The 26,567-nt window shown below is 37.0% G+C and overlaps 2 protein-coding genes across 6 annotated transcripts in view; both read right to left on the bottom strand.

Moving 5' to 3' along the window:
- Positions 1-232: 232 nt before the first annotated feature.
- LOC137028574 (acetyl-coenzyme A thioesterase) lies at positions 233-14,958 on the bottom strand. Its single transcript, XM_067397542.1, has 15 exons — positions 14,599-14,958; positions 13,373-13,442; positions 11,871-11,931; positions 11,678-11,779; positions 10,545-10,689; positions 5,972-6,131; positions 5,629-5,748; positions 4,283-4,433; positions 2,505-2,560; positions 2,358-2,421; positions 1,388-1,471; positions 1,166-1,299; positions 931-1,059; positions 710-836; positions 233-624 (listed from the first exon to the last, which is right to left on the bottom strand). The coding sequence occupies exons 1-15, from the start codon at positions 14,783-14,785 to the stop codon at positions 484-486; spliced, it is 1,731 nt and encodes a 576-aa protein (XP_067253643.1). The 5' UTR covers positions 14,786-14,958; the 3' UTR covers positions 233-483.
- Positions 14,959-16,785: 1,827 nt separating this feature from the next.
- Positions 16,786-26,567, bottom strand: part of ssbp2b (single stranded DNA binding protein 2b) — a 95,478-nt gene continuing 85,696 nt past the window's right edge. For 3 of the 5 annotated variants that reach the window (XM_067397536.1, XM_067397534.1, XM_067397537.1), the window contains 8 exons: positions 26,507-26,552; positions 26,335-26,370; positions 25,471-25,525; positions 24,778-24,848; positions 24,547-24,625; positions 24,242-24,270; positions 23,982-24,080; positions 17,697-19,515 (listed from right to left, as the gene is read on the bottom strand). In XM_067397536.1, the coding sequence (XP_067253637.1) occupies positions 19,486-19,515; positions 23,982-24,080; positions 24,242-24,270; positions 24,547-24,625; positions 24,778-24,848; positions 25,471-25,525; positions 26,335-26,370; positions 26,507-26,552 (445 nt within the window). In that variant the 3' untranslated portion in view covers positions 17,697-19,485. Of the gene's footprint in view, positions 16,871-17,695; positions 19,516-23,981; positions 24,081-24,241; positions 24,271-24,546; positions 24,626-24,777; positions 24,849-25,470; positions 25,526-26,334; positions 26,371-26,506; positions 26,553-26,567 lie in introns of those variants that run through there. The other 2 variants (XR_010896175.1, XM_067397533.1) reach the window with 2 other exon arrangements.

The following is a 26,567-nucleotide window of genomic DNA, read 5'->3' as shown; positions in this document are numbered from 1 at the left end:
ACCTCAATTTTATGAAGTGAGGCGAGTGCATTGTTTGTGCAATAAAAATAAATGTATAATTTACTACTTTATTTACAAAATATTAATCTCTAATGCATTCACGAGCACCATGACTCATATGTGTTGTGTTGACGTGAAAGCAGATATTGCGTGAATGCCCGCTTGAGATTAATATTTTGTAAAATTGAGGTTAAACCACTGGAGTTGCATGGATTACTTCTGCGATGTCTTTACTACCTTTCTGGGGCTTAAAAAATAGTTGCGTAGCTGTCAATGGAGAGACAGAAAGCTCTGATTTCATCAAAAAAATAAATAAATTGTGTTCCTAAGATGAACAAATATCTGAAGGGTTTAGAACAACATGAGTGCGAGTAATTAATTAAAAAACTTGAATTTTGGGGTGAACTAATCCTTTAATTGTGGCAGTCGTTAACATAGCCTTAAATGAAAAAAGAATAAATCCTAGAACCACAATGTTGCGCATCAGAACACTGTGGTAAACACATCTCTCTCCAGAAAAGAAATGCAGGACATTGCCGTCTCTTCCATAGATTTGGACCAGCCCGCTAAGTTTCCCTCCACATAGGGCAGCACTCCAGAGGTCACCTGGTTGTAGTAGGACACCTAGAAGAGCAGCCAGAAATGTTCAGATTCAGCAGGAAAGTGTTTTATTGTTTTATAGTTTCAGATGTCATACAGTAGTTGGTACCTTGCAGGTTGAATAGCCCAATTCGTGAACAAGGAATCCTGCACATATAGCTTCGCTCCGAATGGAGTTCTCCTCAGGTGGAACTGTTGCCACGGTGACGGAGCGGAGCGCTATGACATAAGGGTCTCTGTGAGGATAAAAATACAGTTAGAGCTTCACATTAAAGATATGTTCATCCCAAAAACAAAAAGAATCAAGTCATGTTAGCAGTGGAATCATACCCATTTTTGCAGGGCTGCCTTTTAGACAACAGGAACACGAAATCCCGACTTTTGCCTCCATTAACTGTGGCGCATTTAATGTGATATATGGTTTCCTCCTCATCTGCTTTCTCCACCTCTTCACAGCTCCTGGAGGAAAAACAGAAGTATGCATTTGATGAGAAACACAATTTTATATGTGATTGCAAAACTTTTAACACAATAAATTTAAGATAGAGGGACACAGATCGCCTACAGATAGTTTCTGTCCCACTGTGGCCGTAACCGCAGGTCGGAGAGCAGCGAGAAAGCATGAAAAGCCGTCGTTTTGACCTCCATCTCAACTTTTAAACACAGCATATCTGCTTCCTCGTGCACGTAAACTCCTACCTGCAAAAACAAGCAAAGTTATTTAAGCACTTTATATACTTTCTAGGCATATTTAGGTGCATCAAAATAAAAGAAACATAATGATGACCTTATCGTTGATGTTACTGGCCTCCCAGCCCCGTTTTCCAGCTAAGACTGTGAGAGCAGCCACGTTGTTATACCCCAAATACACCTGCAGAGGGCAGAGATGTTGTGGGATGTTACAGAAGGTTTGTCCTGATTAAAGGGATAGTTCACCCAAAAATGAAAATAATCCCATGATTTACTCACCCCCAAGCCGTCCTAGGTGTATATGACTATCTCCTATCAGCCGAACACAATCAGAGCTATATCCTGGCTTTTCCAAGCTTTATAATGGTAGTGAAAGCCTTCTGAAGTGAAGCAATTGGTTTTTGTAAGAAAAATATCCATATTTAAAACTTTATAAACTGTAATAACTGGCTTCCAGCTGTACACAAGTGATAGTCATACTCTCTGAAGAGTGATAGTCATATACACCTAGGATGGCTTGAGAATGAGTAAATCATGGGATCATGTTCATTTTTGGGTGAACTATCCCTTTAAGGACAATGAGTATGTTTGGAATTAGCATTATGTAGTTTGCAGTATGTACACTGTTACTTTTCTTACATGTGAAGAACTAGAACACATGGGCTGCGTCTGAAATCGCATACTCTCTGAGTAGGTACTCCTTTTGAATAAGTGATTACTTTGGGACCACTAAAAAAGTATGTTCTGTGTAGTATGAATATCATCTGGACATACTACATCCATCATCATGTTTTACAAGTACTGTGAATTCAGATATACTACTCTTTTCATTTGTAGGGAAGTATGTGATTTTTGGTGCAGCCATTGTGCGGAAAACAGTATCCCACAATGCAATGCACTAAACTTGACTAATTAACTGGAAATTATATCAATCGTGACTTTTAGTCTTTTTCTTGACGTATTTATTTGATCAGATTTCCAAAAGTGACATTTGCACACAAATGTGACCACTGAATTCAACTTGCATATATAACTTAGTTAGTTAGTTGGCTACCTACACTACCTACCTGATTACTTCTGTCCCAAGGCACGGATATTGGTCCCTCATCTCTTGAGTACAGAATGTGTTTTCTGGGAAAATAAATTTGGTATGTTTCCTAAACAATTTGTTGTGCTTCAAAAAATAAATAAATAAAATTATGTACAAAAGGTACCTGGCCATGCGAATTCTCTTCCTGACAATAGCACCGAGAAATCGTCTTTCTCCATCCTGAAAAAAAATAAATGATATGATTCATGTGGCTTTAGTGAGGGTCAGAGCTATTATATATATATATATATATATATATATATATATATATATATATATATATATATATATATATATATATATATATATATATATGCCCACTATATATACAGTGAGTACGGAAAGAATTCAGACCCCCTTAAATTTTTCACTCTTTGTTATATTGCAGCCATTTGCTAAAATCATTTAAGTTCATTTTTTTTTCTCATGAATGTACACACAGCACCCCATATTGACAGACAAACACAGACTTGTTGACATTTTTGCAGATTTATTAAAAAAGACAAACTGAAATATCACATGGTCCTAAGTATTCAGACCCTTTGCTGTGACACTCATATATTTAACTCGGTGCTGTCCATTTCTTCTGATCCTTGAGATGGTTCTACACCTTCATTTGAGTCCAGCTGTGTTTGATTATACTGATTGGACTTGATTAGGAAAGCCACACACCTGTCTATATAAGACCTTACAGCTCACAGTGCATGTCAGAGCAAATGAGAATCATGAGGTCAAACTGCCTGAAGAGCTCAGAGACAGAATTGTGGCAAGGCACAGATCTTCAGTTTACAAAAAAAATTCTGCTGCACTTAAGGTTCCTAAGAGCACCGTGGCCTCCATAATCCTTAAATGGAAGATGTTTGGGGCGACCAGAACCCTTCCTAGAGCTGGCCGTCCGGTCAAACTGAGCTATCGGGGGAGAAGAGCCTTGTTGAGAGAGGTAAAGAAGAACCCAAAGATCACTGTGGCTGAGCTCCAGAGATGCAGTTGGGAGATGGGAGAAAGCTGTAGAAAGTTAACCATCACTGCAGCCCTCCACCAGTCGGGGCTTTATGGCAGAGTGGCCCGATGGAAGCCTCTCCTCAGTGCAAGACACATGAAAGCCTGCATGGAGTTTGCCAAGATGGTGAGAAATAAGATTCTCTGGTCTGATGAGACCAAGATAGAACTTTTTGGCCTTAATTCTAAGCGGTATGTGTGGAGTAAACCAGGCACTGCTCATCACCTGTCCAATACAGTCCCAACAGTGAAGCATGGTGGTGGCACCATCATGCTGTGGGGTGTTTTTCAGCTGCAGGGACAGGACGACTGGTTGCAATCGAGGGAAAGATGAATGCGGCCAAGTACAGGGATATCCTGGATGAAAACCTTCTCCAGAGTGCTCAGGACCTCAGACTGGGCCGAAGGTTTACCTTCCAACAAGACAATGACCCTAAGCACACAGCTAAAATAATGAAGGAGAGGCTTCACAACAACTCTGTGACTGTTCTTGAATGGCCCAGCCAGAGCCCTGACTTAAACCCAATTGAGCATCTCTGGAGAGACCTAAAAATGGCTGTCCACCAACGTTTACCATCCAACCTGACAGAACTGGAGAGGATCTGCAAGGAGGAATGGCAGAGGATCCCCAAATCCAGGTGTGAAAAACTTGTTGCATCTTTCCCAAAAAGACTCATGGCTGTATTAGATCAAAAGGGTGCTTCTACTAAATACTGAGCAAAGGGTCTGAATACTTAAGACCATGTGATATTTCAGTTTTTCTTTTTTAATAAATCTGCAAAAATGTCAACAATTCTGTGTTTTTCTGTCAATATGGGGTGCTGTGTGTACATTAATGAGGAAATATATATATACATTAATATTAAGTGTGCTATCATGTTGTTGAATATGTAGATAACTCACAAGAGTTTTGTAGGTGACATCAGGAAAAGTCTGTCGCTCACCATCACGTCCTGGGATGTAATAAATCATGGAGGCGCTGTTGATGTGTCTTGGTGTCCCCTCATTCCACTCCTCACAGTTATACGCCTCCACCCGAACACCCACCTCCACACTGATGCGCAGAATAGGAGAACAATGTATTCAAAATATACATCAGTTTATCCTGTTAACTGTCACCCCCACTTTTTGTTTTAGACAAGAAAATGCACTATCCAAACTTAAATGGTTGTAATTCAAGAAGTCTTTGGAGTATAGATTGTAGATATGGATATAGATAAATTGAAATAACTTATGTAAGTGAAACAGAAAAAAAGTTATAGAAGTTTATGTTTATGAAAATATAAAATGTTAAAATATAATATTTTATATTTTATATAAAATATATATTTTACAAAACAAGTTTTACTCTAAATCTGCAAGGAAATCAAAGCCAAAAATCTGAACAAGTTGTGTTCCAAATTTCAGGTTGATATCTCAAAAAATGAGCTTTCAGTAAGATTTTGTTTGGGCGCAGTACCACACTTTTTCACTAGATGACAACCAAGCTCCATTACTGACCATATAAAGGCGCCTCCATTTCCATATATGGTTTGAGTGATCTGAACCATATATTTACATTATTTTCATACAATTTATGAAGTAGACATCCTATATAGAAGTAGTATGGGAAGTTTGGCAGAATTTGATATGAATTTAGCCTCTAATAAACATAAAAATAACATGCATGAATTGAATGGATGTTATCTTTTGGCATGAAAACAAACATGTTTCAACCAATCTTTAATGATTTTTCATGTTCATCGCTATTTCAAAATAAAGGTCTGAACATGCCTTATGAGTATGAAAATATGCTTGTTGCAAATTGATAAATTACTGCTCCTCTGTAATTTATTTTGAAAATCAGTCTCCAAATATGTAAACTAGAGATTCTAAGCTTTCAAATGATATATAGTTTGTCAAGATTAGTTTAGGTTTAGTATAGAATATTACTGTTTTAAATATGTAATGGCTGTGGGCCCACCGGAGGGCCCATGACAGTTAACAGGTTATTATATATCCCTCTGTTATTCTTCATTTCTTCATAAGTGTGACCACACTTGTGTTGTTCGTGTCTGAACACCTGAAAATGCAGCTTTTTTATTTTCAGTAAAATCAATGTAATATATAATATTTCTAAATAATATTTTTTTATTTTGTATTTGAGACAATTTTATGTTACTAATTAATATTTATGTATTGACAGTTTAATGCATGAAAAGAAGCTCATTTTCTACAGGATTGCCCTGTAGCAGTCAGGCTCACTGTACCTGGTCTGGAAGGCATTATTGACCATGGCTTTGAACACTAGTCTGTCACCGACACAGGACGGACCTCGGAAGCGGAACATGTCCACAGCTTCGAGAGAAGGATAGTAGCCACACAAACGACTAGAAAATCAAAACAAGATGAAAAACACATACGTTAGTCCCAGTAAAGAACTACACTACCCATAATCCCAAGGAGAGATGTTGCTTTTACCACACCAAGGTAAAATCAGTAATGCTCAGCAGCAGGGTCCGCCATGAAGAATTGTGAATGATGTCAGAGTTTTGGTCATGGTTTAGAATAAATTTTCAAATAAAATCGATGCGAAAAAATGCGCAAGCATACCTGGCTGCAACTGTAGCCACATTCTCCATCCAGGCCATGATCTGTCCCCCAAACGTGTTTCCATGGTGATTGGCGTGTGGCGGCAGGACCAGCTCGATGCTCTCAACCCGCGTGAGCTCGGTCGACACCACGGTTGCCTTGTGTTTCCTGCTGCACAGTCCTGAAATGCCAACAGATTTTGATCAACAGCAGCAACTTTTTGGATGGACGTGCACATTGACTCGTGACTGGAGCTTTTGATCCCATTGCCAAGTTCTGGTTGTAGCGGATCTAGTTGAGTCTCGTTAATGTCCTCTGGCTGACTCTGTCGAGGGATTCCTTCCACTGGTTGTTCTTTTGTAATTTAGTACTACACAACCTATGAAGTTTGTTTCCATGACACATGGTGAAGTTATTAAAGTACAATCCCCTGAAGTAACCTAATGGTGTGACATAATAGCTCATAGGCTACATGAGAGTAAAAGCAATCCATATGACTCCAGTGGCTTAAAGGTACCATCGAACGTTTTTGTACAAGATGTAATATAAGTCTAAGGTGTCCCCTGAATGTGTCTGTGAAGTTTCAGCTCAAAATACCCAATAGATTTTTTTAATACATTTTTTAACTGCCTATTTTGAGGCATAATTAGAAATGCGCCAATTCAGGCTGTGGTCCCTTTAAATTGCACGCTCTCCACCCCATCCCAAGCTCTCAACTCTATCATTGCATAAACAAAGTTCGGTAACACTTTAGATTACAGCCCGGAAAGTACTGCGTAATTACAACAAATTTACAGAGTAACTTTCAATAATTATAGTGTAACTATACAGTAAGTATGTGTAAGTATAGGGGAACAATATGTGAAGTATTGGGAATAAAGGGGTAACAACCAGGAAAAATAACAAATTATTCATACTTTTAATATTTTATAACTAAGGGGTACGTATGACATAACTAAGGGGTAAATATGACATTACGGGCCGTAAATTAAAGTGGTGCTTGTTACCCTCTTATTTCAATTAGTTACAGGGTAAGTATGACATTACGGGCCGTAGTGGAGCTTGTTACCCTCTTATTTCATGTAGTTACAGGGTAAGTAATTAATAAAAAAAATAAAAAATAAATAAATAAATAAAAACGCAAACAGTCATATCACTTGGAAAACTTTATTTGAAAAACAACTTATTTCAAAACAGATTTAAAGTTACAACACTTCTTATTTGTTTCTCTTGCTTGGCTTCCTCCTCCTCTTGTTCCTCTTCTTCTTTCTTTCCACTGATGAAACTTAAGAGGGAATCCCATTTGCTATTCTGTATTTAAAAATTACAGAACACCCGGAAATGTGCTCACCGTTTACTCATCTTTTACCCTCATGCCATCTGAGATGTATACGACTTTCCTTCTTAAGATGAACACAAAAAGGATTTTAGGAAAAAAATAAATCATCTGGGAACGCTTTATAATGCAAGCTCACGTGTTCCTAAAAGTCGAAGCATCAAACAGCACAAACAGCAATAACTATAGTAATCCATACGACCCTAATGGATAAATCGATGTCTTCTGAAGTGAAACGATACGTATTTGTAATACAAATGCCAAATATTTGAATATTTTTAAAACTTTCGACCGACTGTCTTCTGCGCGTGCATGCGAGGGTTGAGAGTTCATGCGTGACGTAACTTGAAGCGTGACGTAGGCATGCCGAGAAACTCACGCAGATGTTGGATGCCGTCAGTTTTTTTTTTTCTTTTTTCATTATTATTATTTTAGTAATGCTCACAACAAAATACACAGAATAACAGATAATGAGAATGAGAAACAAACAAGACAGAACAACAGAGACGGCAGTTCTCGCGCGAGTTTCACACAAATCTCCCGCGAGAACGTCATGAAAGCTTCATGCTGCTTTATCGAACCGCATCGAACGCGAAGTCGACTTTCATGCAGGCGCTGGTGACAGTTGGTCAGAAGCGAAAAGATGAATAGCCTAAACCATGAGAAAATTTCGGGGTGTACTGTATTTTCTTATAATACAGAATAGCAACGGGATTCCTTCTTAAGATTCATCAGCTGAGAAACAACAGCAGGAGGAAGCCAAGTGAGAAAAAACAACAACCAAAAAACGGACAAAACTTGTTACTTTCTGTCAGGAGTTTGAAATGAAAAGTTGATTTAAAAAAATGAATAATAAGTGTTGTAGACCTGTTTTTAATAAAGTTGTTTTTCAAATAAAGGTTTCGGAGTCAGTGATATCAAATTGTTTGCATTTTATTAATTACTTACCCTGTAACTACATGAAATAAGAGGGTAACAAGCACCACTTTAATTTACGGCCTGTAATGTCATACTTACCCCTTAGTTATGTCATAGGTACCCCTTAGATATAAAATATTTACAGTATAAATAATTTGTTATTTTCCTGGTTGTTCCCCCTTTATTCCCAATACTTTACATATTGTTCCCCTATACTTACACATACTTACTGTATAGTTACACTATAATTATTGAAAGTTCTGCTGTAAATTCGTTGTAATTACGCAGTACTTTCCGGGCTGTAATCTAAAGCGTTACCCAAAGTTCACACAGCTAATATAACCCTCAAAATGGATCTTTACAAAGTGTTTGTCATTCATGCTGCATGCATGGATCGGATCATGTGAGTATAGTATTTATTTGGATGTTTACATTTGATTCTGAATGAGTTTGATAGTGCTCTGTGGTAAACGGCTAATGCTACACTGTTGGAGAGATTTATAAAGAATGAAGTTGTGTTTATGAATTATACAGACTGCAAGTGTTTAAAAATGGCTCTCTTGTCTCTGTGAATACAGTAATAAACGATGGTAACTTTAACCACATTTAACAGTACATTAGCAACATGCTAACGAAACATTTATAAAGACAATTTACAAACATCACTAAAAATATCATGTAATCATGGATCATGTCAGTTATTATTGCTTCATCTGCTATTTTCCCATATTGTTCTTGCTTGCTTACCTAGTCTGATGATTCAGCTGTGCACAGATCCAGACGTTAATACTGGCTGCCCTTGTCTAATGCTTGAACATGGGCTGGCATATGCAAATATTGGGGGCGTACATATTAATGATCCCGACTGTTACGTAACAGTCAGTGTTATGTTGAGATTCGCCTGTTCTTTGGAGGTCTTTTAAACAAATGAGATTTATATAAGAAGGAGGAAACAATGGAGTTTGAGACTCACTGTATGTCATTTCCATGTACTGAACTCTTGTTATTCAACTATGCCGAGGTAAATTCAATTTTCAATTCGATGGCACCTTTAATAAAAGTGAAGCAATGGGTTTTTGTAAGAAAAATATCCATATTTATTTAAAACTTTACAAACTATAATCACTGGCTTCCGGCAGCACGCATTAACACTTAGAGAGTTGAGTTCAGGCAGCAGGTTGACCTCTGACCCGACATATGACGTTGGACGTATGGCATTCATGTGGTTTGGCATTTTTCTTTAAAACTTGCTGTTTTAAGCTGCGTCTTGTTTCTAAGGCTGCATCCTCCGGTGATTGCATTTGAAGGCTGCGTAAGTCATCGAGGTGGTCTTATTTAAGAAAAGTTACTGTTAGATTGCAAATTAAGAAAGAAATGACAGTATATTACACCTCACAAGAAATAACAGTCAATTTTATTACAGTTACTTTTCCTAAATAAGACATTTTCCCAAATGCAGTCTACAACCTGCAGTGCAATGAGAAATCGGGTCTTCATTAGGATTGATTATATACAAAGTCCCTTTAAGACAAGTCATTTCACTCGGCGGCCATCTTTGAAACGCCTCTCGGGCATCCTGGGCATCATGCAATCTCTTTGAATGGGGAAACATCAAATTCTCCAAAACTGTTCGCCAACCTTACGATTAAATTTCATATTTGAAATCACAGATGAAATCTAACAACAACCGGCTCATAAATTTAGTTTCTAAACGCTCGAATCATGACAAAAAACCTGTATTTTTTTGTTGTAGAACTGTTGTAGAAACCGGTGATTCTAACAGCCGCTGTAGTGACGCGATGACTTTACCAGTCGGCGATTGGCTCTTATTTAGAAGGCGGGACTTATTCCGCCATATTGTGAGTTACACTTTCTCCCATTCAAAACAATTCGAGTGACACGTCTTGTGTTATTCTATAGTCTTTGTTATATAGTAAGCTATGCGTATTTTAAATAAATATCATTCATATATACTTAGGATAATCATTAACTTCAGTTTTGGGAGACCTGATTTCGAGTGAGGACCTGATTTGTCATGACACCGGTGTTTTGCTTTATCGTCTGCGCTTCCATGTTCGTCAGTTCACCTAAGCTTACGCTACGCCTACATCCTACAGATTACTTTTATGATGGATGGATGTGCTTTTTATAGCTTCAAAAACTCAGGCACAATTTAATGCCGTTACAACACTGGGAAGAGCCAGGATATTTTATAATATAACACAGATTGTGTTCGTCTAAAAGAAGAAAGTCATATATCCCTAGGATGGCTTGAGGGTGAGTAAATCATGGGATGATTTTCATTCTTGGGTGAACTATCCCTTCAAGTAAAGCACTAACCCTTGTCTTGAAGGTTGTAATAGTCCTTCATGAGGTTCTTGAAGGCCTCTTCATTGTAGAGACGGAGCCGTCGTCTCTCTGAAGCTAGTGAATGTTCCAGCATTTCCTCTACGGAGCCCTGAACATCCAAGGGTCTCAGAGACACCTGAAGAATCATGAATGAATATAAATATATCAAAAAGTCAAAGCTTGAGAGAAAATGTTGTTTCACGGCTCATGTAATATGGCTTTCTTTTTGGAGCCGATCATATGTTCCGGTCTTGAGTTATTTGTGATCATGTGTCGCTGTTCTCTCTAGATGTCACATTAATATTTAGCTATCTGAGAATTCATAAAGATGTTATTTTACTAGTATACAGCAGCAAAATTTGCTGGGTTTTGATGAAAAATTTCAAATTAAAAGTAATAAATCAAATGCAACATTGAGGTTTTTACTTGGTATTTTAAAGCAATATTCTATATACTAAATTTAGTGTCTGCAGCTACACTCGTTAAATTACGAGAAAAAAGTCGTTAAATTATGAGAACAAATTCGTAATTCAACAAATTTGTTCTCGTAATTTAATGACTTTTTTTCTCATAATTTAATGAATTTATTCTCAACATTTTATCTCGACTTTTTTCTCGAAATTTAATTACATTTTCTCATTATTTAACGAATTTGTTCTTGTAATTTAACAACTTTTTTCTTTTATTTTAACGAGTTTATTCTCAACATTTTATCTCAACCTTTTTCTCGAAATTTAACGAGTTTTTTCTCGAAATTTAACAACTTTAATCTTGAGATGGTTTTATTTATTTTTTTATTATTGCTTGGCCCTAATCCTCTTCCATATTAAAAATGGTGGTGCTGCTTAATATTTTAGTGGAAACCGTGATACTTTTTTTCAGGATTTTTTGTTTTGTTTTGATGAATATAAATTTAAAAAGAAATTTTTTATAATATTATTAATTGTCTTTGCTTTCACTTTTGATTAATTTAATGTGTCCTTTCCTTGCTGAATAAAAGTATTATTTAAAAAAAAAAAATCTTACTGACCCCAGACTTTTGATCGGTGGAATACTTAGATTTGAGTGCGCTTAATAGGGTATTTCCCCTAAATTCTAGGGTGCATTCTTTGCAGTTTCCTCACCTTTTGAGTTCCTGTCGGTCTGGCGACGAATGTGGAGAAGGCCACGCAAACCCTCTTCGTGACCCCACTGAGCACCTCCTGTACTGTTACATAGATGCCCACCTGATAAAACAGTGGCCTGATCAGACACTGGGATGCATTATAGTTATTCCGTTAATATTTAATACCGTAAATGCGTTTGGTCTGGTTTTACCTCCATACTCGTGTTGAAAGCCCTGTTAACTCTGGCTTTTATATTGATAACCTGCCCAACCCTGAAATATAGATAGATAGATATGATATGATAAGAGATAAATTTACCACATAACATGAGATACTCCTGGAACAAAATTTGCCAACTCTAAACATGACCTAAAAAGGTTCACATCGAGGACGATAACTATAATGATAATGATAAAGATGTAGTTCTAAAAATCATTCTAAATATAAAAGAATAGCAGAGTCTACACTACAACTATAACAATAATGGTACAAATAAACAATATCGTTGGAATCACTTTCAGAACATTTTTTCTAGCTGATGGACGATAAAAACACTGACAGCCAATCAGAATCCATCCTGCTTTAAAGAACTTGAGCATTTAAAGGTGTCATCGAACGTTTTTTCGACCCTGAATGTGTCTGTGAAGTTGCAACTCAAAATACCCCATGGATTTTTTTTAATTATTTTTTTTAACTGCCTATTATTTACTATATCTATTTTGAGGCATAATTAGGAATGTGCCGATTCAGGCTGCGGCCCCTTTAAATTGCTCACGCTCTCCACCCCCTCCTGAGCTCTCGACTCTATCACTGCATAAACAAAGTTCAAACAGCTAATATAACCCTCAAAATGGATCTTTACAAAGTGTTCGTCATGCAACATGTCTAATCGTGTAAGTATAGTATTTATTTGGATGTTTACATTTGATTCTGAATGAGTTTGATAGTGCTCCGTGGCTAAAGCTAACATTACACACTGTTGGAGAGATTTATAAAGAATGAAGTTGTGTTTATGAATTATACAGACTGCAAGTGTTTAATAATGAAAATAGTGGCGGCTCTTGTCTCTGTGAATACAGTAAGAAACGATGGTAACTTTAACCACATTTAACAGTACATTAGCAACATGCTAACGAAACATTTAGAAAGACAATTTACAAATATCACTAAAAATATCATGTTATCATGGATCATGTCAGTTATTATTGCTCCATCTGCCATTTTTCGCTATTGTTCTTGCTTGCTTACATAGTCTGATGATTCAGCTGTGCACAGATCCAGTAGTCCTGCTCTTGTGTAATGCCTTGAACATGAGCTGGCATATGCAAATATTGGGGGCGTACATATTAATGATCCCGACTGTTACGTAACAGAGGTCTTCGGAGGTCTTTTAGACAAATGAGATTTATGTAAGAAGGAGGAAGCAATGGAGTTTGAGACTCACTGTATGTCATTTCCATGTACTGAACTCTTGTTATTCAACTATGCCGAGGTAAATTCAATTTTCAATTCGATGGCACCTTTAAAGCGGCAGACGACAAAACTGCAGTTTGCTTATGATAAACAGAAAGATATCGTTATCGTTATAGTTAAATTTATGATTATAGTTATCGTATTTGATGTGAACAAGCCTTAAACCTATCTCTAAAATCTGATTGATGTTGTTTCATGACTAACAAGGGTAGGTAAATCTCGTGATAAAGGACACAGTACCTTACAGTCTGTTCAAACTGGATATCATCCATGGAAGCCGTTACACACGCAATTCCTGCATGTCTTTCAGCTTAAAAGAAGAAATGAAGAACAAAGACAGAGAGATTTATAACACGGGCCACTATATGAACCCTCAAAGATGGTACACATGTTGTTCTTAGTTACATTGTTCAACTTTGCATGTCACTGGTATTTATATTTCATGTGTGCAGAACTGGAGCAGAAACAGGAAGGAGATGAAGAGGACATGTGTAAATTATTAATGTGTGTCTTCCTCAAGCCCCCTTTTCTTCCAACAGCGGCGGACACAAATGGATTCATGCAGGATTTGAGGGTGAAAGGTGTATGGATGCAAGTTACCTTCCTTGTTCGTAGTCCAAAGGTGACAGCTTATCTTAACCTACTCTGATGGCTCGATAACACACAAGGTTGTTTTGGAAAAAGGGCCAGTGGAGTAAACTTGTATAATTTTTAATTATTACATTCTGAGAAGGGTATCATTAACGTCACTAGTGATTCCTGTAATGTTTAATCCGATAATTTGCATTGTAGCCCTATAAAGCGCTATACAGCTTAAAATATAAATCATATTTAATTTAAATTTATTTTAATATTTCACAATTTATATTAATTGATTAATAGTTAATAAATATTTTATCTAATGGATTATTTTAATATTTATTTAATAATTCTTTAAAATATTATAATTATATAATACATTATTTTAATATTTAATAATATTCATTTAGAATAATACATATTTAATTATTTATAATGGTTAAATAATAATACTCAAATAATAATAATAATAAGATAAAATCAGAATTCCAGTCAAAGAGATAAATCTGAATTTTACTATATAATTCTATGAAGGCTTATATTTTTAACTGAAGTCATGATAGCAACAAACTATACATTCAGACTGAATGATTCCACTCAGTTGGTGTACAGGTTATGAAGATGCTTGAAATATTAAATATCAACAGAATTCTAAAAATTATTAAACACCACAACCAACATGGTCTTCTATTCCAGTTCTGAAATGGGAATGGTCTGACTTTTTACTTCAAAATAGTTCATTTGGAATAAATCTCACAAATGTTAATGTCGAAATGAAAAGTCACGATATATAATATCGTAACCATTCAATAAATGTGTGTAAGGGACTCAAACAAGCAACCTTCTGCATGATTACCAACCCTGAACTCCTCCACAGTCCCACTCACCTGCCAGACAGGCGATGGTGTCTATCCACTTCAGCAGCTGTCCTGCACCCAGTTCTCCCTGGTGGTTGGCATGGCAGGGCAGGATGGACTGGCACATCTGCACTGCTACAGGGCCAGACCCATTCCTCCGTCCTTTCTCATGGGATCCGTCCGTATCTAACACTCTTTTTGACCAGTTCTGATCCATGAAGCTTTGTTAAGAGATGTGGAGTGTTGAAATGACAGGAGGTCAGTCTGTTCCTGGGCTCTTATCAAGGCCGATGCCAGGTGACCTCAAGTCTTGCCAACTTGGACGTTCTGCGGGACCATGTGATGTGGACCAAATGACCGAGCTGGATACCTGAGCTACTACAAGCTGCAGGACACCATGTCTCTGCACAACAACCACTCCTGTGCTGCAGTCCCTTTTATGACACATGGATTATGATGTAATCACCATGTGTGTGTTTTATTAAGTTGTCAGAGCCATAAAGTTGCTGAGTGTGGACTGATGTAATATACAGTACTATGGCAGAACTGAGTTCTGTTGCTCCAAAACATCAAGAAAGACACCAAGAACAAAAAATATAATGCATGATAACTAGTGTTGGGTTTAACGCATTACAACTTGAGTTAGGTAATCAGATTACTTTTTCAAGTAACTAGAAAAGTAACAAATTACTTTTTCAATTTACAACAAAATATCTAATCACATTTATTGACTGACAGCTCTCCTGTCCTCATGTTGAGAGAAATAAAGTGCAGAGGTGTTGCGTGCGCTGTATGAACATGATGGTTATTGTAGTTCTACAAAATGTGAACATGTATTTACTCATCTCACTTGCACAGAAACATTCAGTATTTCTCAAAATGAATAAAAACAGTGAAATGTAATCTCAGAATTTTATGCAAACCTGTAATAATTAACTATATTGAATGACACAAATATACTTTATGTATTTAACCTCACTTTATTAACCAATGTCTTTGCTGCCGACCTTCAATGACTAATTCAATTATATAAGCAAAAATGACTTGAGATTATATTTAGAAATAACAGTGTTGAACTTCCATCTCCTGTATCCTATTCTTCTTTAATCCAGAATGGCAGCACAGCTGAAAGGTTTGTTTCAGTGTTTTGAAATCGGCCCATCACTATATTGTTGAAAAGTCGTTATTTAGTTTTTTTGGCGCACAAAAAGTATTCTTGTCGCTTTATAATATTAAGGTAAAACCATCTCTTTTTCTTTTGTTGTTTGATTAACTCTAATTATGGACAGCAGCAGGTTTATTAGGCTGCTGTTACTTTAAGGCAGAATGCACAGATCCAACACTCATATGATATTCTCACAACTGTTTACATTAAAGTACACATGAAATCAAAATTGACCTTATTTATTTTGTAAGCTCAAATGTCTAGTTTTGTGGTGAAAAATTCATCCGTGCAAGTCAATCCACACAAAAGAATAGTTTCATGGTTCATGCGGACTTTAACTTAAGACATAACCAAATCTGTTTATTACATGACTACTCGCAAAATGAACATTTTGACATAATTTTTATTTTATATTTTTAATTATATTTGTCTGTTCAAGTTCGAAAAGATGCAAAAGAGAGCTTAATTCAGTACGTGTGCACCGTCTAGAGGCGACTTTCTGTGTGCGCAAAGAAAAACCAGACTGAATTGAGCTCTCTTTCGCATCATTTCGCAACTTTTTCAGATTTATCCATATCTCTGTTCTTCTCTTTCTCTCATGCATTTACATTTTTGAACTTTTAATGAGTGTGTGCCAGCTTATGTCCCATGGGATAGATCAGTGTATGCAGAAGTTATAACACACTTCCTGTTTCCCTTATCACGCCATCAATCTGTTGCTTAGCCAAACCATTTGAGATATCAAAAATACACTCGCAATTTACCATCCTCAATGTCTTGAATTCATGCTGACCGAGTCTGGTGATTAATCGCCTAGGAGTAGTTTATCAAATTCCAGAGCATGCGTTTTTCAAACAACCCATAATAGCTGACTTCCTGTTGAGCTGGCGTATAACTTAGAGCACGAAAGTTGTTCGGCCCAATGAGGTCTATATGTGTACAGATTTTCAAACTAAAACATGTAAGGGTGTTTTATATATGGACCAAGATTTCACATCCCATTCAAGGGGGCGCCGTAGAGCCCCTGTGCCATGCCCGGGTCCCATCCTCTGCGGCGTCCTAATGGCTGTAGATTCCAATGTGTGTGCCAATTTTCATGAGGTTTTGAGCACGTTAAGGCCCCCAAAAAGCCCTGGACTGTTGAAAAAAAATTTCTTAGAAAAACAATAGGAATATGTGTGTAATTAATAATGAATGAACATTACACAAATTATTTTTCCTTACAGACAAAAAACAAATCAACAAAACAGCAAGAATCATACCAAACCAGATTATGATTTAACCCTTCAAAGAAAATCAAAACGTGGACCGCTTAGTTTCTGCTATGATATCAACATATTTATACAGTAGTTTATTTCAATAACTTGTATTTAAAGGATTAGTTTACTTTCAAATTAAAATTTCCTGATAATTTACTCAGCCCCATGTCATCCAAGATGTCCATGTCTTTCTTTCTTCAGTCCAAAATAGTTTTCATCAAAAACATTCCAGGATTTTTCTCCATATAGTGGACTTCAATGGTTTCCAAACAGTTGAAGGTCAAAATTACAGTTTCAGTGCAGCTTCAAAGCGTTCTACATGATCCCAGATGAGAAATAAGGGTCTTATATATTGAAACCATCGCTCATTTTCTAAAAAAAAAAATTAAGATTTAACCATAAATGCTCATCTTGAACTAGCTCTCTTCTTCTTCTCTATTTGAATCCCAGTAATACACTTAGCAGCATCTATACTGCTGGAATTCTAATAGAGAAGAAGAGAGCTAGTTCAAGATGAGCATTTACAATTTTACAATTTTTCACTAGATAAGACCCTTATTCCTCGTCTGGGATCGCAAAGAACACTTTGAAGCTGCAATGAAACTGTAATTTTGACCTTCAACCGTTTGGAGTCCACTGAAGTCCACTATAAGGAGAAAAATCCTGGAATGTTTTCATCAAAAACCTTAATTTCTTTTCGACTGAAGAAAGAAGCACATGGACATCTTGGATGACATGGGGGTGAGCAAATTATCAGGAAATTTTAATTTCCTTTACAATTTCCTTTATTCCTTTACAAAGTTAATCCACTGAAAAATCTGTATCTTCTAATTTGTCCATACTGTATTTTCTCGCATGTAAACAGAAAAATGAGTTATGGACAGTAGCTTAACACATAAAATCACACACAAAATACAAACAAAATGATCTGACAGCCTGTTAAACAGCAATGAGAAGCTTTATATCAGTATAGTATATCCAAAACTTCTCTGTGTATTTACAAAAGTCAACACAAGGTAGAAAATAAACACTTCACAAAATCAAAAATTAAACATCAAATAAGTCAAATGAAAATACACTTATGATAAGGTCTCTCGTCATCAGGCAAACATCTGGGGCAAAAAGGGGCAAATAAACACGAAAACACCTCAGATATTGTACAGTATTGTTTTAAATAATTCACAGAGACACAGATGAATCAGATCCCCAAGCTATAAAAAATTCACATATATATTTTAGAAATTTCGCAATAATAATAATAATAATAATATTAATAATAATAATTCCACTTGAAATAAAAAAGCAAAGCAAATCACAGTTTCTCCGGGTGACACAACAACGGCTGTATAAATAAGTTGATTATTAGAATGACAGATGTACAGAATTATAATTCCCATCCATGTGCCCTTCCTCTGAATGGACCAGTTTCCTTTTTCCATAAAATCCTCCTTACTTCCCGTATTCACATGCAAAGATTTTCACAAAGAAAAACGTCATAATATAAGAGAAGTAAACGTTGTATCTGTGTATGTCACATGATTAGGAGTATTTTCAAAACATGATAGAAATATTCTTCAATAAGTGAAGCTAGTGCGATGATCTTGTGTAGTTGCTCAGTTCAGTTCCGGAGGACGTTCCTTCCGCATCCCCCAGTTAAGATGGCAAAATGGCGCACGATGGATTTTTTTAAGTGTACGTATGTAATGGCTGTTCTTCGGAGGCATCGTCCTGAAAAATAAATCTCCTGTATATACAGACAAAACTCCAGGGTGTTGATCAGATTGGACTGCATTTGAGGAGCACAGATGTCTGAAGGCCGAATGCAGTACGAAATGATAAATTACAGACGTCAGTTGGAATTACAAACACATTTCCATTAGCGGCAACTCAACCTGTTTCAATAAAATACAAATCAAACTCTCTCGCCGATGACACAAAGACGATTATGAATCAATTACAGTGCGTACTTGCTGGGAAATTGATTTTTATCATTGTGATTCTGCACAAAGTCATTTTACGAACAAACCACAACCCTCGTTGCATCCTAATAAGTGTTTCCTGCGATAAATCCGTTAACATAGATCTGTCGATTTACATCATATTTCAAGAAAATATGATTTGTTTTTGTTAAAAACAGTTCAAGTCCATAGTCTTTCTTTCAAGCTCGTACAAGGATCAATATACGTCCTTTCATACACACATGCACATGTAACTTTGAATGTACACCCACATATATACACAAAGATATACGTAAATATAGACAGGTTGTTGGTTCGCCGTTCTCGCCCCAACGTGGTTCAGCGTTGTCCCTCGGTATGACGCGGCCGAGGAGGTGAAAGAATGATCTTTGAAAACAAAAGAAATGAAGGAAGGAGAGAGAAAGGAGAGGCTTGGACCCATATTCTTCAGAGAGCAGAAGAGGGCTGGCTACAGCGCGCTTGCACAAGTTCTGTGTCATGTGGTGGAATCCAGCTGGATTTCCAAATGAGGTCTTCACACACTCATGGTCATGTTTGGAGAATACTACAGGGACATAAGAGTTAAAAAAGAGTTTGAGTGTGTTTCTGAGAACTTTAAAGGGGTCATACCATACACTTTTAGCATTATATTTTGTAGGGCTGCCACTTAATAGTTGACCAGAACGTTAGTCGTTAGTCAACTTTCTAGTCAACTAGTTCATTTAAGCCATTAGTCGAAGAGAGAATAGCAGAGAATATTTCTTTTCGATTTGAATTGGTTAGTTTAAAAGCAGACATTTCACGCTTTCTATAGATATATTTTGAGACAGCAGAAAGCACATCCTGTTTGTTTTCTTTATTTTACAAAAGCATGTTTTGTTGATATTTTGAGTTTACACAAATAAAAGTTTACAGTTTCACTTTACAGTTTTTAACGATGTATAACTATTCTCTGTATGAACAGAAATGATGGAGTATTTTAAGTCGTTTCCACTGTTAGGAAAAAATGCAAGTGATCGCGCCAGCACGTCACACAGTAAGCGTGCTATACTTTATCTTCCACACTCTGCATGAACACTTGGATATGCTCCTAATAATAGTGCACATTTATCTAGGTTAATGACAGAGTGAGCAGCCAATCAAAGAAGCTACTACTTAAGCCCAAAGTATACTTTACTTTTTACGTGTACGCGGGAGTCAGCATACAGTGCGCACAACGCAGATTTCGTCATCAGAATAGAACACGTGTACTGAACGCGCACAGCCAATTTTTCTTACTTTACTTTGTACGTGCAGGTCGCACATGCGCATTTAATTTTTTGTAGGGATGTCCAGATCCGATCACATGATCGGAAATCGGGCCCGATCATGTGGTTTCAGACTCGATCGGAATCGGACATTACCTCCCGATCAGGACTCGGACATATATGTATTAGGGGTGCAACGGTTCTCGGTAATCCAACCATACGGTTCTCCACTTACGGACCGCACTTGCACTGCGGTCCATCTCGAATGACGACGCATCTATTGGTTAATATGGTTTGTCTAAAATAGCAACGTGGAAAACAGACAGAGTTCAGATAATGTATGTTTCAGTCGATGGATGCACAAAACGTTACAACAACGATAATCAGAAAGCGTGGACAAAACAGTCACTCTTTGTAAACTGTTAACTGCGAGTGCCGTCTGCTCTAATGTCCAGTCATTTACGCCGTCATCACCCGGGTGTTGATAGCGCGCGAGCGCAGGTGAGACCTGAACAGCACACGTTGCTGTCTGTGTTTAAACTAACTAATTTAAGCCTTGCTGATTTAAACCTTAAAGAACAAGACGTGAAAGAGAACTCGCACGCGCTGCGAGAAGATTTGTGTGCGCTCATCCGAAGCGTGCACACGCTTATTCCAGTCAGCGCGCAAATAGTTCTCTTTCAAGTCTTGCGCTTCGGCGGCCACATTCATACAAAAATTATGTCAACATGCCCGTCCTAGCGAGTATCCTAGCAAACATAGTCGGTTATGTCTTAAGTGAACGTATATTAGTCGAGAAAGAAAGCGCATGTGGAACAGTATATGTACTAGATCGTGCATGTCTTAAAGGGAAAACAACTATTCCTGCAAAGAAATCACTCACTGCTCTTGACTGAATAGTTTTTGTAACTTCAAAAATGATTAATCTTTATTTATTTTATACAGTAAAGATATATGCAGTGATATTTTATATTTGATTACTATTTGAAAACTGTTAGATACCTGAAAAGCACTGTTCCTGGATCTGTTTTTTCGCTCTTCTTTATTCTTTTTTATGTAGGCTATTAAGTATCGGATCGGGACTCGGTATCAGCAGATACTCAAAATCAAATGGGGATCGGGACATCCCTAATTTTTTGGCAGTATTTACTTTATCCACAAGGTGGCAACCGCGCCCTGAGGGCATTGATTCACAAGGTAGTCGAAGAAAAACTGCATAAACAGAACAGACGGGAACGCATGCAAGCTACAGCAACAATGGAGGCTTACGCGAAGAGGTTAGAAAGTACCCTCATTTGTACAAATCCAGCATGAAAGAATACAAAGATGTTTACATGGGTTATAACTGTCACAATGCGCATGCGTCGAACGCCTGTGTATGCATACGAGTCAAGTAAAGTATAGGCTGTACGTTTGGTTGTATGCATAAAAAAAAACTATAAGTATACTTTCTGCCTTAGATGTTTCAAATGATAAGCCATATTTGAGGTTGATGGATGATAGGCGAATATTTCCTGCCCGACATACTGTAATTACCAAAGGGACCGGCCATTAATGATCTGTCCCTCACAGACTGTGCAACTTCGCCACTTCCTGTGGACTTTTTTTTTTTTTCGGTGACTAACCGACTAATAAAATTTTGGTCGCCTAAGCCTCTTCTCGTCGACTAACATTCAGTCGACTATAAGGGGGCAGCCCTAGATGGTTGGTCACATAAAAACAACAACAACTACAAAAAAACACAGGAAGTGGTGATGTCACACAGTCTATGATAGATGATCGTAGATATGATGATATGATCATAGATAGATGATCATCTTCCAACCAAATGATCCGACAGTTGCTGGTCGCGTCGCAGATTACCTGACAGCCATTTCTGCCTGGATGAAGGACCACCACCTTCAACTCAACCTTGCAAAAACCGAACTGCTTGTGGTCGGTGCCAACCCAACACTTCATCATAACCTTTCAATTCAACTTGGGTTGTCAACCATTACTCCTTCCAGGACAGCCAGGAACCTTGGAGTGGTGATGGATGATTGTTTAAGCTTCACAGATCATGTTGCTACAACTGCCCGGTCCTGCAGATTTGCCTTGTACAACATCAGGAAGATTAGACCCTTCCTATCGGAGCATTCCACACAAATTCTTCTTCAAGCTCTTGTTCTATCCAGACTGGACTATTGTAATGCTCTCTTGGCTGGCCCTCCAGCATGCACTGTCAAGCCTCTACAACTGATCCAGAATGCTGCAGACTGGTCTCAACGAACCGAAGAGTGCGCATGTCACTCCTCTCTTCATCCGTCTGCATTGGCTGCCAGTAGCTGCTCGCATCCAATTCAAGGCTCTGATGTTTGCCTACAGAACGACTGCTGGCTCTGCACCGCTATACCTTAACTCACTACTTCAGACTTATGCGCCCTCCAGAAACTTGCGTTCTGCAAGTGAACGGCGCCTTGTGGTGCCATCACATAGGGGCACAAAATCGCTCTCACGGACCTTCTCTGGGTCTGTTCCTGGCTGGTGGAATGACCTGCCGCGCTCTATCCGAGCAGCTGAGTCTTTAGCCATTTTCAAAAAAATGCTAAAGACGTATCTTTTTCGTCAGCACTTGATCCAGTAATAGTAGCACTTACCTTGATTTCTATTCTTCTTCCATCTATTTGTGTATTTATTAAAAAAAAAAAAATCCTTGCTATGAGCACTTTACTGACATAACATTGACTTCACATAGCACTTACATACTGTTGTTCTCATGTTGATTCGATTGATTCTACTATTCTCATTTGTAAGTCGCTTTGGAGAAAAGCATCCGCTAAATGACTAAATGTAAATGTAGATGATAATTAACACAGCTGGTCCATGTTGTAATTAAGTCAGGCAGGAAATCTATGACCATTCTTGACCTCAAACATGGCTAATAATTTAAATCATGTAAATAGTAGCCAAACGATAACCAATTTACATGGCCGCTCACACTAAAATTAACCTAGATAAATGTGCACTATAATTACGTAATAAGTGTTTGTGTGAATAGTTGATTGGCTTATGAACAACTGGGAGGTTGACTAGGAAAATCTTTGGTTGGGGGCAGCCCTAATATTTTAAGAATGTTAAGCAAGGTTTTTGTACATTTTTGGTTTTGTTTTCAGACTGTTTTTGACAGTGCAATGAACTCTCAAAATATCAATTCAAGATGAGTGGGTCTCATTCACTAATAACTGCATACATTATTCGTATTTATACGCACATTAGAACTTCTCACGAAAACTTTAATTCACAACACAAATTTGTTCTTAACCTTGTTCTAATGGTGATGAATGTGCAGTATTCTAAATTAGCGACTGCGTGCCCGAGGTTAGTAATTTGCATAAAACACACCCAGACCATGTCCATATAAGGGCTTTCCACACACGCTTTCCTTTCGTCGCTCTCAGCAAACATGACACTCTCTAAAGACGCGCTGACAGCATGCACAGCTATATGATGAAATATATTTAGGATCTATATCTATGTGTAAAATGTCATCTTAACATGTTTATAAAGATAGCAAGAGTATGGGATTTCACGTTCAAGTGGTTTCAGTTGTTCCTAAATTTTTTTGTAAATTTAGAATAAATTTTAGAACGAAAGTTATTGATAAATCATGATTTCATCGTGAAAACGTTTGTACGTAGATTTCACACACAAATTTGTGCATAGTATGCATGCTTAGTGAATGAGACCCAGTGGCTCTTGTCAAAGTTAAAACACAAATGCACTTGCAGACGAGGAAATGACATACGCTCTCATTCTGGAAAGGGTTGAGGAAATTTCCGCCCATCTCTCCATCATCTCGTGGAGTTCCAGGCTGGTTGCTCATGCTTAGGTTACCAGGAGAGTTCTGTACAGATAGATAGAAGTTATGTTTTTATTTTCTGCATGAAAATTAGGGCTGTCAATTTTACACATTATTTAAGCTGGACTGTTTTTACACAAGATGAGAATAATGTGATTAATGAGCATGTCATGTAATTAATTTGATAAAATGAAAACAACTCTCACCTTGGGCATACTGTCCATGTCAGCTGACCCTAAATAAATAAAAATATAGATTTCAGATTTTAAAAACTATATTGTAGATGTATGGTTGCAATGATATTAAAATGCATGATTAGTCTTCAGTGACCACAAGGGGGCATAAGCATGCAAGGCAAAAAATGACAACAAATCAGGGAAATCAAGCATGCAAGCTGCAATTTCACATTGAATTATGACATGCTTTGATACTCCTCAAGCAAAGTACGCAGCACTCAAAGATGTCCAAGAGTACTATCTAAAGTGGTTGTTTATACAAGAGACACTCTTACCTAATGATCCATTCATGTGATGCGGCTCCATTCCTGCCATGCCTCCCATTGGACCATCTCCACCAGGACCAATAGGGAACTGTCAAACGCACACACAAGGACACATTACATATGATATTACAACAACTACAGATCAGAAAGTCAGTCATTAAGTACAGTAGGAATAAATGCAACTTGATATCAACTGAGATGCATCTGCGCAAATATTTTAAATTTGTCATGCTGTCTTACATTTTGCCTGTTTCCTCCGGGCGGCACTGCGTTGATCATGGTGTACATATTTTCTCCCGAGTTTGTCGAGTCTGTAGAGAAAGAGCCAAACACACTAGCTCATCATCATATTTCAGCTAACGCTCCACTGATGGCTGTAAAAAGTATTTGGATACCTTTTGGTCAATAATACACACATTTTAAAACTCACTGTATTAGTAAGGCATTTAAAAAAGTAACATATTTTAAAATAAATATAAATAAAATACACATAAATATATATAACATTTTAAACACTTAAACAATATAAAACATTTAAAAAAATATTTAAATATATATATATATATACTGTTAGAATTAAAAATATAATTTTGAATAAAAATATATTAAATGAAATTATATACATGTATATAGTACATTTTTATATTATAATTTACATATTAAACTCAAAACATTTTTTAAATACTTATTATTGTTATTTATTGTTATATAATATATAATTATATATATATATATATATATATATATATATATATATATATATATATATAGAATATAAATAAAAAACACATAAATATATAAAATCTTAAACTTTTTATTGTTAAAATTATATATATATATATATATATATTTACTACTATTATTATTATTTCCCTCAGTATATCTGTTCCTAATTAAATTCAGCTATGCATGAAAAAAACAGTGCAGTCCTACCTGCAGGGCTAGGCATTATGGGAGTCCCTGGGGGCCCTCCTCCACCGGGTGGACCCTGAGAAAGAGAAAAGGCAAATATTGTTCTAAATCTCATGTAACACAGATTAATTAGTTATATTTGAATGCACTTGTGGCATATACGTGTGTAAATGTGAGGATATTCCTGTGTGTGAGTGTGTGTGTGTGGTTCATGACAGAGGCCTGAGGCCCTTGCTGTGGTCAGCACTGTGCATATCTGCTCTATCCTCCCTCTTCCCAAATCTAATTATCTCTCCTTCTCTCTGCTGACTCGGCTCTGCCTTCCCGAGCACCTCGTCTTGTCTGGCTGCTTTCAGTAAGCTACCGCAGCTTCCCTTCCACAAATCATCTCAGCTGGGAGTTACTGACAGCGTTTTAACACAATATCTTGTGAAATGTCTTAAAACGACACGTTTAATCACACTGCTTATCTCAAATCGCTTTCAAAGTATCTGGCAGTGTCTAGTTGTTTAAAGGACTTTCGCATGAAGTTACTGAATTTTTGATTTTTGGATGACATTATACAAGCTATGTGCCTCATTCATGCAAATATATATAATATAATATAATATTTTTTAACAATACATTTTATATATTTGTTGAACAAAACCAATATTTTTTAATATATAATATCTTAATACATACATTACATTCAAATTACATATTTACATATTTATATATATATATATATATATCATCCATATATAATTTATACTTGTAATTGGATCCACTGCTGAGGACACAGGACTATGGAAATTATTTTGCGATCTGATGCATCTCTAAGAGCTGGACGTGAGCATTCATGGCTGTTGGAGGCGTGTAAATGTAGAGGGTCACGGCTCTTACCACATAACTCCCTGGAGATGCCGAGGAATACGGGATCTTAAATGCCACGTGGATCCGATCAGACAAAAAAACAGAGAGAATGTCAACAAAGCGGATGCTCTTTAAGTGCAAACATTTACCTACAGCTGTAGTGGCTGACATTTCACAATGAATGACTGTAGAAATGACTCACAGAGTTGGAATTTGGTGGATTTGGCCACGGTCTTCCTCCGGGACCCCTATAGTAGGGTGAG

This window comes from Chanodichthys erythropterus, chromosome 10 (assembly GCF_024489055.1).
Source record: "Chanodichthys erythropterus isolate Z2021 chromosome 10, ASM2448905v1, whole genome shotgun sequence".
Lineage (NCBI taxonomy): Eukaryota > Metazoa > Chordata > Actinopteri > Cypriniformes > Xenocyprididae > Chanodichthys > Chanodichthys erythropterus.
Note: the sequence above shows the minus strand (reverse complement) of the source record. Positions and strands in the feature narration are given on the sequence as shown.